This window comes from Bos grunniens, chromosome 13 (assembly GCF_055505025.1).
Source record: "Bos grunniens cultivar Pamir isolate PY7600 chromosome 13, Bosgru_T2T1.0, whole genome shotgun sequence".
Classification (NCBI taxonomy): Eukaryota; Metazoa; Chordata; class Mammalia; order Artiodactyla; family Bovidae; genus Bos; species Bos grunniens.
The window spans coordinates 22,161,814-22,175,816 of record NC_141177.1 but is presented as its reverse complement, the minus strand read 5'-3'; the positions used below and the strand labels follow the sequence as shown (position 1 = coordinate 22,175,816).

The window sequence follows — 14,003 nt, the reverse complement described above, 5'->3', positions numbered from 1 at the left end:
AGGAAATGGTGTTGCTGGAGATTGAGGTTATGAACCAGCTGAACCACCGCAACCTGATCCAGCTTTATGCGGCCATCGAGACCCCGCATGAGATCGTCCTCTTCATGGAGTAGTGAGTGTCGGCGGCAGGGTGGGGGCCTGGTGTTGGGGGGGAGCAGAAGGCAGCAGGCCCAGAGGCAAGCCTGTAGAGGGGTCTGTGCACACAGCATCGAGGGCGGCGAGCTCTTCGAGAGGATTGTGGACGAGGACTACCAGCTGACTGAGGTGGACACCATGGTGTTTGTCAGGCAGATCTGCGATGGCATCCTCTTCATGCACAAGATGAGGGTTTTGCATCTGGACCTCAAGGTACTAGGGGTGGGCAGCCTCCTGGGAGGGGTCGGGGTGGCATCGGACCACCTGAGGTCACTGCTGCAGCCAACCATCCCTCCATCCCCCGTGACTCCTTCTCCTCCTCCATCCAGTTCTTCCAGCTGTAAGAGTCAAAACAGGGGGCACGTCAGAGAGCAAGAAAGACTTGGTCCCAGCCCTCTCCTAGTCTGGAGTTGTTGTAGTACTTGTTGAAAGGGTCTCTTGCCGTCCTGTGAGCCCCACATATAACACCAGCTGATCAGTGTTGCAGGAGCACCTGCCTCTGTGTAGGCCCCTGATGGGCACTGCTAATGTCTGTTCACTTATCCCACAAACACGTGTTGAGGGCCCACTAGATGCCAGGCAGTTTTGGTGGTGGAGACCCACTGGTGAACAAAATAGATAAAAACGCCTGCCCTCGTGGAGCTTACGTTCTAAAAGGGGAATCAGGAAGATGCATCAGTAAGTATAGTGTTGGGCTTCCCTGGTGGCTCAGCGGTAAAGAATCTGCCTGCCAAGCAGGAGACCCGGCTTCAATCCCTGGGTTAGGAAGATCCCCTGGAGAAGGGAATGGCAACCCACTCCAGTATTCTTGCCTGGAGAATCCCATGGACAGAGGAGCCTGGCGGGTTACAGGCCCTGGGGTCACAAAGAGTGGGACACGACTTAGCGACTAAAACAAGAGCAAAGTGCAGTGTCGGTACAGCAGCATGCACGGGGCAGGCACTAACAGAAGTGTGTGCTGAGAGAACGTTTATGTTCTTCTTGCTCGATACCTTGCACATAGCGGGTGAGGGAAAGCAAATACTGGGTTGGCAAAAAAGTTTGGGTTTTTCCCTAAGATTTTATGAATCCCTCCAAGTCTGATCAGCTGGCCGTGGCTGTGGTGTGGAGTGGGCAGGGGCCCCATGAGTGCCAGGTAGCTCCATCTTTATGGCAGGCGTTAATGTTTGTGGAATTAATGGGAAGGCTAGTGGAGAAGATGAAATCTGAACACTGAGGCGGGTGAACGCCCATCGGCAAAGTGGACAGTACTTTCATTCATTCATTTGGTAAATACATACTGAGCACCTGCTTCTGTGCCTCTGTGCACAGTGCACAGTGCTGGGCGTGGTTGTTGCCCTCTGGATGGTGAGGACGTGACCCTATCCCCTGGAGCCTATGAGGTCAGTGGTAGAATCAGGCGTAATAACTCGATGAATAGATCGTTTTATTTTTTTGTTAAAATTTTTCTTAATTTTTATTTTTGACTGTGTCACTCAACCTGCAGGGTCTTGGATCCCCCACCAGGGATCAAAGCCACGCCCCCTGCAGTGGAAGCGCCGAGTCTTAACCATAGGACTGCCAGGGAAGTCACTAAGATCACTTTAAACCACTAAAAGCATTATGAAAAAGTGTATGAGTGTAACAGGGAGACATACAAGGTAGAACTGAAGAAGAAGGTAAAGGCCGGAGCATTCAAGGTCCGATACAGGAGATGCTCCTGGTACTCTTGTGAACTAACCCCTCCGCTGTGCTTACTAATGGTCAGAGGCACTCAAGGTGTGTCTAGAGTGTGCGACAGCCCTTTGGGTCAGGTGTGCTGTTATCATTGCCACTAACAAGTGAGGGAGCGAGGAGGGTAAGGGAATGGGTTTCAAAGGGGCCAGTCTGACAGCAGGGAATTTAGGAGGTGGTCATAATAAGCCAGGAGAGATGATGGGGCTGGAACCCGTAGCAGTGGGGGAGGAATGGGAAGTGGTCAGATGATGGACACATTCTGAAAATAGAGTCAGCCGGATTTCTGATGGTTTGGATGTGGGAGGGCAGAAGGAATGCAAAGAGTACAGGTGCCTCCCGAGTTTCTGGGCAGAACTCAAGCCTGCGTGATGGCACTGGAGGCTGCCCTTCTCCGGTAAAAGCCATTTTCCTTGGGGTAGAGCAGGGTCCCTGATTAAAATGCAGTGTCCTGGGGAGAAGTTCGACTTAAATCTCTGTGTCCTAAATGTGATTTTTTTTTTCAGGATAGCAATAAGTTTTTCATCAGTAAAGGGTTTCATGGTCGAGTAGGCTAGGTGAACCGCAGCCTGAATCCCCTTCCGGGGGTCCCAGCTGCAGGGCTTTTCAGGAAGTCCCCTGTCCTCGTCCCCCAAAAGGAGATCTGGATCTGTCCGGTTTCCCCTGCCAATTGTGTCCTTGGAGCCTTTTTTTTTTAATAATATTTTTTCTCTTTTTTTAAATTTTCTTTTGGCTGTGCTGGGTCTTCACTGCTGTGTTTGGGCTTTCTCTAGTTGCGGTGATCCGGGGTCACTGTCTAGTTACGGTGTGAGGGCTTCTCATTGCAGTGGCTTCTCTTGTGGAACCAGCCTCTAGGCGCATGGGTTTTAGTAGTTGTGGCTCATGGGCTCCAGAACATGGGCTCATTGATTGAGACACATGGGCTCAGTTGCTCCAAGGCGCGTGGGATCTTCCAGGACTAGAGGTCCTTGCATTGCAAGGACCACTGGACCACTGGACCACCAGGGAAGCCCTCCTTGGGGCCTTTGCATCCTTCCCGTGTTTCAGTGGAGCACTGTTGGGCTGTTGAAGTCACTAGCATCCTGCTCTGAGCGCAGCAGTGTGAAAGGACCTTCAGAAAGCCTCCTGTTTGGGGCCTCAGATCAGATACCGCAAAGCCCAGATGAAGAACAGAACCCTGTTCTTCAGAACCCAGCTGGGTCAGGAGGTGGAGGCCCTGGGGGAACTGGAAGACTCCCGCCCATCTCAGCGGTCAGCACCAAGTCCCTCCAAGCCGTGTGTGGCCATATGGCCAGGGCTTACGGTGTTCCAGGTGGTGCTGAAAATCAGGGTTCTTGTGCAAAACCTGCCTTTTAGCCATCATTAACGACTTACAACGTTTCTGCCCCACAACCTCGGATGAGTCCTATGTCCTTGTGTTACATGAGGAGGAGATGGAGGCCCAGCGCAGGAGGGGTTAGCCCTTCAGTGATCTCACATGCTCACCCGTGCTTGGGGTGCCGGATTCCAGGAGTCTTGGCTGAACACCTACTGGGTGCTTTGTTAGACGTTGAGGGTGGGGAGCAGGGACGCCTAGAGAAGAGCCCCTCTCGGGCCTCCAGATCCCCCTCTGTGTCTGGAACAGGTAGATCTGAGAGTCTCTGATGGGGGGCTATCCACTCCAGCAGCCTGGGCCTCTGGTCCAGGGAGCCTGGGCCTTGGATGGACTGGGATGGGGAGGGAGGGTGAGCTGGGTCAGAGGTCAGTCCAGGCCACCCCCTTCTCCTCAGCCAGAGAACATCCTGTGCGTCAACACCACGGGCCATTTGGTGAAGATCATTGACTTCGGCCTGGCACGGAGGTACCACCTTGGGAGGGCGGGGTGGGTGGGGCTAGGGGAAAGTGGGAAGGTGTCTGGGAATGGGCTGGGAGTTGTGCTCTGAGCTCTTGGCCTGACCTCCAGGTATAACCCCAACGAGAAGCTGAAGGTGAATTTTGGGACCCCAGAGTTCCTATCCCCTGAGGTGGTGAATTATGACCAAATCTCCGATAAGACAGACATGTGGAGCCTGGGGGTCATCACCTATATGCTGTGAGTGTTGATGGGGTTGGGGCACATGGGTGGGCAGCTGAGGCCAAGATCACTTCCACCTCCCCACTCCCTCAGTTGAGGTTTACTGGGCATTGGGGGTGCACTCATCATTCCTCTTCTTCACGGTAACCCTGGGAAGCTGGGATGATTATGGCCATTTTACAGATGAGAAGAGTGAGGCTCAGAGAGGGGAAGTGACTTGCCCAAGGTCACCCACCCAGATTCAAACCCAGGTCTGTCCCACTTGAGAGGCTGGGGGTCTTTTCAGCTCACGGTGCTGCTTCTCAGGATCCGTTGCATCCCCGACCCAATCTCACCTCCCTGCCTCCTACCATCGCCTCCTTCCAGCCTGAGTGGTCTCTCCCCCTTCCTGGGAGACGATGACACAGAGACCCTGAACAACGTTCTATCAAGCAACTGGTACTTTGACGAGGAAACCTTTGAGGCCGTGTCAGACGAGGCCAAAGACTTCGTCTCCAACCTCATCGTCAAGGACCAGCGGTGAGGCTCACCCCCCAGGACATGAACCCCATGTGTGCAAAGTCCAGTGCGTGTGTGTGCCGGGTGGGAACTGGGCTGGGAGGCCGGCTCCCAGGCCTGCCGCCTCCTCTCACCACGCCACCCCCTCTCCACAGGGCCCGGATGAGCGCTGCCCAGTGCCTCGCCCACCCCTGGCTCAACAACCTGGCAGAGAAGGCCAAGCGCTGTAACCGCCGCCTCAAGTCCCAGATCTTGCTTAAGAAATACCTCATGAAGAGGCGCTGGAAGGTACCGCTGGACTGAGGTGGGGAGGAGAGAGGGATATGGGGTGGGAAGGGCACTGGCCCCACTGGCCCCGTCTTGGCCGGTTCGGTCTGGAAAACAGAACTGGCTTTTCTCTCTTTGTCCTGGGCTGGCTCCTGCCCTGGGTGGTGGCCCTCCACTCACCCCCTCCACCCTGGGGAGGGGCATCCTTTTATGGCCTGGGCTCAGGAAAAGGTCTCTGATCCCCATGTCAGGCTTCTTCCCTTCATTTCATAAATACTTCTTGACCATCTACCACCTCCGGGCATTGGGGACACAGCAATGGATTTCACTCTTCGTGAACTTACTTTTGGTAGAGGATGGGGAGTTATTAAAAGGAATTAAGGAAGGGCTCTGTTGGCTCAGACGAAGAATCTGCCTGCAATGCAGACAACCCAGGTTCGATCCCTGAAGATCCCCTGGAGAAGGGAATGGCAACCCACTCCAGTAATCTTGCCTGGAGAATTCCACGGACAGAGGAGCCTGGTGGGCTACAGTCCTTGGGGTCACAAAGAGTCGGACATGACTGAGCGACTAACACTTACACTTATTAGGAAAAAATAAGAATGGTCAGAAAAAAAAAAAAAAAGAATGGTCAGGAGTGCTGGGGAGAGGCTGTGCTTCTACATAGGGTGGCCAGGGAGGGCACACTGAGAAGGAGCCTGTGAACAAAAACCTGAGGAGATGAGGGCTGAGTCAGGCTGGTATGGAGGGGGAGTGGCCCCAGGCAGTGGGAACAGCGTGCGCAAAGGCCCTGAGGCAGGAGCACGGTTGTGGAGTGTGAGGAACAGGTAGGAGGCCAGTTCCTCTGAGTGGAATAAGCAAGCGGCAGGAGAGGTGTCCGAGAGGATGGGGAGGCAGGGCGTGGAGAGACTCAGCCACAGTGAGGGGCTTTTTCTTGGAATGAAATAGGAACCAGACTGCTTCCCAGGTGGGTAGCGCTAGTGGGAAAGAACCTGCCGGCCAACACAGGAGACTTAAGAGATGAGGGTTCGATCCCTGGGTCGGGAATATCCCCTGGAGGAGGGCATGGAAACCCACTCCAGTATTCTTGCTCGGAGAATTCCACGGACAGAGGAGCCTGGCGGGCTACAGCCCCTGGGGTCACGGTGACACGACTGAGCGACTTAGCATGCACACACAGACCGCCACCAGGGGAGCGGTACTCAGGTTTGCTGACGGGTCTGTTGAGTGAGGCAGGGCGTCCTGGAGGCTGTGGTGTCATGGCGCCTCCTGTGGCCATTTTGGGCACTGCAGCCTCCCTGGCCAGGGTCCCTCCTGGGACGAAGGGGACCTTAGGAGACTCACAGCCTGTCCTAGCGCTTCCCCCCTGCCCCGCTGCTGACCGGGACCCCTCTCCCTCATCCCTCAGAAAAACTTCATTGCTGTCAGCGCTGCCAACCGCTTCAAGAAGATCAGCAGCTCGGGGGCACTCATGGCTCTGGGGGTCTGAGCCCCGGGGAGCAGCTGAGGCCTGGATGCAGCCGCGCAGTGGCCAGGGCTGAGGCCACACAGCCCAGAAGGCCGGAGCAGACGGGCCAGATCGCCGGGCCAGGCTGGCCAGGACGAGGCTGCGCCAGGCTGGGAGGCTCGGGGCTCCCACGCCCCCGCGCGGTGACTGCTTCCCCGACATGAGCCGCCTCAGATGTGGCCTGACTCCATCCTGCTAGCGCCTCCCCAGACAGGGCTCTGGCCCCCAGCACAGCCCGGACGCCAGGGGCCCTGTTGTTCCCGCCTGGCTCCCCTTCTTGAAACTGCTGCTCTGGTGACCCCTGCTTGACCTCACCTGGGGCATCCCTGGCCTGGGCTTGTTCCTAGCTAGAGTGGGAGGGCTGGGGGTCCTGGCATGTGGGGCTTCTGCAGTTGTGGGTGGGAGGCCTCGGTGGGGCAGGACGGCAGACGGCCGGTTTCTAAGGCGCAGCTGCCCGGGGGAGACAGAGCAGGCTTTGTGAAGGAGGGCCTCCGTGTCCCCACCCGCATGTCTCCCCACTCCCAACAGATAAGGCTTAGCACACACCATCTGGTGCAGGGCCCGGCTCCCGCCCACCTTCCTTGCGACCACCAACATACAGGAACTCTGTGTGAGAGAGAAGACGCCCAGCCCAGGCCTGGGTGGAGGGGGAGGGGAGAGGCCTGGAAGACAGGGGAGACCACCCCCGAGCTTGCCTGAAGGCCAAGCCAGCCTAACCCAGCCACTCCGGCCCCCATTCCAGGGGTCACCCACGGCCTCAGAGGATGGTGTCGGCAGGCCCAGAGGAGTGGGAAGGCTGTCGGGCAGCCCCCAACCTGCTCTCAGCTTGTGCCATGTAAATAAATGTACAGGTTGGAAGTGGCCCCCTCCCTCTATGTGTATGCACCTGGGTGAAGTCACAGCTGGCCACCATTCACGGAACGCTGCCGTGGGCCAGTCACTTCAGCAGCACTACGAGTATGGTGTGATGCTTACTGATGCAGCCTCAGGAGCCAGACTACCCAGTGCTTGATCTGGGCAAGGGGCTGCCCGCTTGGTACCTTAGTGTGCTCATCTGTGAGAGGCCATAGCACCAGCCAACATTTATACAGGACTACTGTGTGTCTGGGCTTCCCAGGTAGCTCAGCTGGTAAAGAATCCACCTGCAATGCAGGAGACCCCGATTCGATTCCTGGGTCAGGAAGATCCCCTGGAGAAGGGATAGGCTACCCACTCCAGTATTCTTGGGCTTCCCTGGTGGCTCAGACAGCAAAGAATCGGCGTGTAATGCGGGAGACCTGGATTCGATCCCTGGGTCAGGAAGATCCCCCTGGAGGAGGGCATGGCAACCCACTCCAATATTCTTGCCTGGAGAATCCCCATGGACAGAGGAGCCTGGTGGGCTACAGTCCGTGGGGTCACAAAGAGTTGGATGTGACTAAGCACAGCACAGCACTGTGTGTCTGGCTCTATTTAAGGGCTTGTATGTCTGTTAACTCATTTATGAGGTTACGAGGTATGTATTATTCATATTATACAGAGGGGGGATACTGAGGCTTAGAGAGAAGAAGGAACTTGAAGGCTTTTCAACAAGTCAGAAGCTGGGGCTTGAAATGGACTATTCCACTTCCCACAGCAAGGCTCTGCCCACAAGTCCTCCCTGCTTCTCACCAGAACAAGGTATAGGCAGATAGCAGAGTCTCCAAGTGGAGCCAGGAGTTCGGGCCTGCAGTGATGGCCGTCCCCTGGGAGGCCTAGGGAGCGAGCTGTTCTCCAAGCTCACCCACGGGCGTCAGCCCTCCTCATCCCAAGCCTCTGCTGGAGGGAGCAGCCTAGACGGCAAGAGAGCTTAATGCTAATAGGGTACAGCTTTTCTGGCTGTGAGGACACTTGAGTAAATTGAGGCCTAAGCGGGGCTTCAGCAGGAATGGCAATAACAGCAGCTCCTATGCACTGAGCTCCGAGAGGGGCATGGCCCAGACCCAGCTCTGTGTGTTCCGTGACTCTGGTCCCAGCAACCCCGCATGGTGGGCAGCTGTATTATGTTCATTTCTCTTGATGGAGCAGCCAAGCCTCAGGGAGGCAATGCCAGTTGCTCAGGGTCACACGGCTAGCCCATGGCAGAGCCAGGGTTTGTACCCAGACAGTCTGGGACCAGAGCCCCCACTCTGAACCACTGCACTATCTGCCTCTGCGAAATCTTGGATGGAGACCTTGACCGCTCAGCCTTCCAGCCCCTGCTTCCATGAACGCTGGCCAGGAGGGCAAGGCCAGGTCTTCACCCGACCCTGCCCTGTTCCAGCAGATGGGTGTGGAGTTCCCCTGCTGCAGGTGCCACGTGGGACAGGATCGGGGGGCTCTGGGCTCTGAGCCTGCTGGGCTTGCACTCAGGGCTCGGGGGGCCACCTGGGGGAGCCTGGCTTAGGCTCTTGGTGGGAGATGTGTAATGGGCAGGGACCCTAGGGCTGTGGATCCCTTGCCTGCCTGTCTGCCCGCCACCTGCTAGCTGGGCCAGGCCTGTGGTTTCCTCCGCGTTCTCTCAGCCGTGCTGGCCCCCACCCAGGCTGAGCCTCGGCCACACAGCATGATGATGAGGAATGAGTCACCGCCATAGTGGAGGGGTAAGGAAATGAGGTCCAGCCAGCACCGAGATCCAGGGCTGGGATCCAGCTGGGGAAACCAAGGCCAAAATAGCAGGCTGCTCAGCAGGGACAGGAGAAGCTGGGACTAGAACCCAGGACCCCAACTCCCAGCACAGGCCTCATTTCCCCCTCTATGAAACAAAGGACAAAGGACAAAGTTTCAGAGGACAGCCTCAGCACCACTGTCCTCTGCCATCCCAAGGGCCATGGTGACAATCGAGAGATGGGACAGGGGGGCTCAATCACCATATTTCACAGGTGAGGAAACAGGTTCAGAGAAACTGATCTGCCTAAGGCCACACAGCGAATGAATGTGTCCTGAGAAGGAAGCCCACCCAGAGCCGTGGAACATGGCTGATCACTGCCTCTCCTGTCTCTATTCCCTCCAGGGAGCACGCCTTACAAAGCTCTTTCTGATTCATCGGGTGCCTCCTTTAGGTTTCCCCTGGTCCCTGGAGGTAAAGGATATGGACTCGACAATATGGAAACAATGAAGGGGGGCGGTTCAGAGAGCTTTTGCTCCCCCAGGGCCACGGAGCACACCCAGGAGAAGGCTGGGGTGGCAGTCCTTGGTGTGGGACTGAATCTCTGCCCGTCTGAGGCTGGGATCCAGCCCCGTGGCCTTCACTAGCGCTCCCATCCCCAGCAGCCTCAGAGCTGCCCTAATGGAGGGAGTGGAGCCAGAGCCAGGCCCAAAGCTCGGGGCTGGGGCTGGGGTTCTGCAAGTCCCGGCAGCAGACCCTGCCCCTTGCTTGGCGTGCCCTGCCCACCCCACTGCCTGTGCTGTGGGCTCCCCCTGCACAGTGCCCATCATGATGCTGATGCTATAATCTTCTCTGCAAGGAGCTCTGTTGCCCCATGGGGCCAGGGCCACCAGTTGCTCCTGCACACCATCGTAGGCAAACCCCTCCCCCTACCGTGGACTCTGAAGGGTTAACACCCTCAACAGGACAGCTCCTCCCGACTGGTCCCAGCTCTCTGGTCCCAGAGAGCGGAGCCGAGAGCAGCGTTCTTCAAGACTATTTCCTGCCTCTGGGCCTTGGCCAGGCCCACAGTGACCACCCCCATGGGTCTGAGGCCACATCTGGTTTGGATTACTCCAGGGCTGGTGACGCTGCCTTTTCCTGTCGGCATCCAGTGGCCTTGAATTCCACCAGCCACCTTGGACCCAGCAGGGCAGCTGTGGGAAAAGATTCAGCCAGTGACAGGGCCACCCCGAGGGTGTGGAGCGGCCAGGGCTGTCCTAAGGGATGTGCCCACCTGGACCAAGCATCCATTCGTGCAGCTGCCCCCGCACCTGTTCCTTCCTTCACTCTAATGGATGTTATTTACTGAGCACCAGGCACCGTACCAAGTGATTCCCACGTGTGCAGTCACTTCATCCCACCCCATGAGTGTGTATTCACTTCATCCCACCCCGTGAGTGTGTATTTCAGCAGTTCAAGGATGAGGAAACTGAGGCACAAGGAGCTGACGGACAAGTGCATGGGTTCCCAGCCAGTACATAGTAGGGTGAGGATGCACAGCAGGTGGCCTGACTTCAGACACATCCTATCGCTTCACTGCTATTTCTTGAGACCCTTTTCTGGGCCTGGCCTTAAGCCAGAGCCTGGAGAAGAATTAGTCATGGCCTTGGTCTTTGGGGAGTTCACAGTCTCTGGAACCTGTGGGGTGGGAGGTTGGGGATTGTAGTGAAGCTAGAAGGGCGTGGAAGAAGACACTTGCTTCCAATCTCTCCTCTCCAGTGGGAGTGACAGCCAAGCTGAGAGCAAACACGGAGCAGGCCTTTTCCAGACAGAGTGAGGCGGGTTGTTCCGGGCAGCTCCAAAGACTTGGAACTGAGAACAAGCTAGTCTTGAAGCATCCCAAGGGGCTTTTGCAGACGAGGAAGCAAGAAATAAGTCTGGAGAAGTTAGCAGGAGCCTCAAATGCCAGGCTGAACCCCAGCCATAGGGAACCATGGAAGGGTTTCAAATGAAAGAGGGACAAGATCAGATCTGTGATTTAGAAGGATCGCTGCAGTCCGGGACATCACTGAGTGGGAGAGAGAGACTGGAGGCAGGGAAAGGCCAGAGGGAGGTTGGGGTATGACTGCTTGAGGGGGCTGTAAGGACTGTGGGGATAGGAAGAGGGAGCTGCAGACAGGCAGAATGGGGTTCACGTGGACCTGTGCACCCTCTCTGAGCCTCAGTTTCCTGTCTGTAAAATGGGATGATAGTACCTGCCTCCCAGGGTCAAAGCAAAAGTGACCTGAGATGTACAGATCAAGCACCTGGCCAGGCTGCTGAGTTGACGTGTGTTCCACAACGCTCTCCAGTCACTACTCTGTTCTGGACACTATTCCAGGTGTAGAGGACAAGCAACCAATAGACAAAAACTCCTGGCCTCATGGAACTTCCTTCTTGGGGGATAGACACTGGGCAGCAATAACGAACTTAAAATGAGTTGGTGGGGTGGATGGGGGACGTGGTGGTCAGGGAGTGAGTCCTGTGGGTGTTCGTGGAAGACTGGGCCAGGCAGAAGGACGAGCGAGTGCAAAGCCTGTTTGGAGTGAGGGTGGGAGAGAGTGCAAGAGGAACCAAAGCCAGATCATACAGGCCTTTGAGAGCTTGGCCTCTGGGTCTGACCAGGAGCCCCTGGAGGATTCTCTGAGATTTAATCCACGGCAAATGGACTTATCCATATATCCCCTCAGCACACGTTTATTGAGGGCCTGTTACATGCCAGTCAGTGGAGAAGTGGATAAAGTGGATAAAGCAGACCCAACCCCTGGCCCCAGAGGCTTATGACACTAAGGCAGAGATGTAGGAAAGAGTGAATACACACAGAGATGCATAATTCCACATTACAATAGGCACCAGGTGGAGGAAACACATGGGATGCAGAGATGGGGGGAAAAAATCTAGAGACATCCATTCAAATCAAGCGGTGAGGGGAGCCTTCTCCCAGGAAGTGATATTCAACTTGGGCTCTGGCTGCTAAGAAGTCAGCCATGGGGAGTGAGCTCTTCAGGCGGAGGGAACAGCGAGTGCAAAGGCTTAGAGGAGTCAGCTGCCTTAACTCGCTTGGGACAGTCAGCCTCCTCTTGGTCTCCCAGAGAGATCAGGGCACCCTGAGGACTGTGGTCTGGAGGAGGCAGCCTTTCCGGGGGTCAAAGGCAGGGTTCTGGCTTTGGGAACTTTGACTGTGGGACTAAATGAGCCTCTGGTCTGTTTTTAGCCCAGAACCACTTCCTTTAGCCCCACCAGCTACCTCCCTGAGTCACCACCCAGTTACCAGCAGGGTGGGAACGGGGGATTAGGCACCTCAGGGTCTGGACCATCAGGGACAGTCTTGCCAGTGAAAGGGGCGGAGAGGCCTGGGCCGAGGGTACAGGGCCCTTCGGCGGGGCTCTTTCGTGTTCTGCTAGTTGACGGGCCATGTAATGTGAGTTTCAGGTGTCCAGTTTCATTCATGTTGACTGAATTGTACGCATATTGTGCAAGATGAGATTTTCCCATATACAAGTCCTTGAGAATTGAAATCTTGCTCCATTTTACAGATGAAGAAACTAGTACTCAGAGAGGTGACTCTACTTGTTCAAGGTCACAGAGCAAGGAAGTGAAGACGCCAGGAACTGACTCCAAAGCTTCATCTTGTAACAATCTCTCCTCTCCCTACACCTCCCCCCCCCCACCTCCACAGGAGCTAGAGCCTCCCCTGGGGGGTAAACCAGGTTAAGAAGACAAGCCCCAGAACCCACGTATTTATTTTGCTTAAACACATACAATGCTGTTTCCATGGGCCAGACCCTGTTCAAAGCACTTTGCAAATATTAATTCATGTAATCCTAGCAAGAATCCCATGGAGGTTGGCACTGTTAGTAAATCCACATTTTTCAGATGAGGGAAACCCAGAGAGGGGAAGCAACTTGCTCAAGATCACACAGCTGGGAAAGGAAAACTGGGACCTGAAGCCAGACAGCTGGGGTCCAGAGCCCTTGCTCTTAGCTGCCATACCTACTGCCTCTGGCAGCCTGGCCTCTTAGGAGTGATGGGAGGGGATGTTTTGGCTGGGGCTTGGATTCTTGGGTTTGTACACTCCCAGTAGGCGGACATGCCAGGCTAGCCGACACAGCCTCCCCCGTCCTCCTCATCACTGTGGTGGCCCCAGAGGGCCCACGCTCTAAGGGAGAGGGTCTCCCCACCCTGGCCCAGGCGCTGTCTGGGGTGTGGGAAGGAGCCTGGAACTCTGGGCAGTGGAATGCTGTAAACCAGGGAAGGAAGCGGGTGGGTGGAGAGGCGAGGGGGAGATAAGATGTGGAGGGTGGAGAAGCAGCTGAGGAAGGCCCAGCCCTGTGGGTGGGGGCAGCCTCCCTGGAGGCAGAGAGAGCAGAGACCAAAGGACCAGCAGGTGAAGAACTTCCTGACAGCCCTTCAGAGCTGCCAAACTTGGGTGGGAAGAGGCCAGCTCTGAAGTCACCCCACGTGATACGCACTGCCTGGTGTGGAGGGGATTCAGAAGTGGGGCGGGAGACGCCCTTTCAGCTCTGATAGTCCAAGAATCTGAGTCTGGAATATTCTGAAGTACCACTGGTTCTACCGTTTTAGATTTGATTTAGCCTGACTCTACAAGGCCACTCAGCACCCTTTTGCACTCTGACCTGCTGAGGAGAAGGAGTGGAGGTTGGGAGCCCCTCCTGGACACAGACCAGCCTCCAGTGTGGAGAATCAGGAGAGGCTCCTGTCCCCCTAAGAGCTATACAGTTAAGGCAGCAGAGGGGTACTCCTGCCCTGCTGTGTGGCCTTGGGCACATCACTTACCTTCTCTGGCCTTGGTCTCTCCATCTGTGCTGAGGTTCTTTCTCTGGGTCGGCCCAGCTTAGGCATTCCAAGTCTCTGCCGAGCATGGTCCTTCCCGTCAGGTGGGGGTGGCTAGACAGGAGCCAGAGGGTGTCTGTTGGTCACGGAAAGTATGTGAGGGCAGGAGGCCCAGTGGGTGGGGTCCCCGGGCTGGGCAGCAGGCAGGCAGAGGGTAACGCGAGACCATGGTGTCTGGTCTTCCTGGTCCAGCGCCTCTGGGAGGGCATCCCTTCCAGTTTGTCCCCCAGGTCAGCCCCACCCTGGGATTTGGGTTCAAAGAATCAGGCTGTGCCTTCCTGACTGCAACCCCCTCACCGGGCAAGAGGAATGAAATCAGGGCCCAGAGAGATGGGCACCGGTCCAGGCTC

At 56.2% G+C, this 14,003-nt stretch overlaps 1 protein-coding gene and 1 long non-coding RNA gene across 8 annotated transcripts in view; one reads left to right on the top strand and one right to left on the bottom strand.

The window, feature by feature from the left end:
• Nucleotides 1-7,031, top strand: part of MYLK2 (myosin light chain kinase 2) — a 21,057-nt gene extending 14,026 nt beyond the window's left edge. For 5 of the 7 annotated variants that reach the window (XM_086332501.1, XM_086332500.1, XM_086332497.1 and 2 more), the window contains 7 exons: nucleotides 3-112; nucleotides 207-348; nucleotides 3,618-3,688; nucleotides 3,791-3,919; nucleotides 4,268-4,420; nucleotides 4,555-4,687; nucleotides 6,075-7,031. In XM_086332501.1, coding sequence (XP_086188627.1) covers nucleotides 3-112; nucleotides 207-348; nucleotides 3,618-3,688; nucleotides 3,791-3,919; nucleotides 4,268-4,420; nucleotides 4,555-4,687; nucleotides 6,075-6,155 — 819 coding nt within the window. In that variant the 3' untranslated portion in view covers nucleotides 6,156-7,031. Of the gene's footprint in view, nucleotides 1-2; nucleotides 113-188; nucleotides 349-3,617; nucleotides 3,689-3,790; nucleotides 3,920-4,267; nucleotides 4,421-4,554; nucleotides 4,688-6,074 lie in introns of those variants that run through there. The other 2 variants (XM_086332503.1, XM_086332502.1) reach the window with 2 other exon arrangements.
• On the bottom strand, nucleotides 400-14,003 carry LOC147360432 (uncharacterized). Its single transcript, XR_015139156.1, has 2 exons — nucleotides 13,597-14,003; nucleotides 400-473 (listed from the first exon to the last, which is right to left on the bottom strand). It is a non-coding gene; the product is annotated as an uncharacterized LOC147360432 (long non-coding RNA).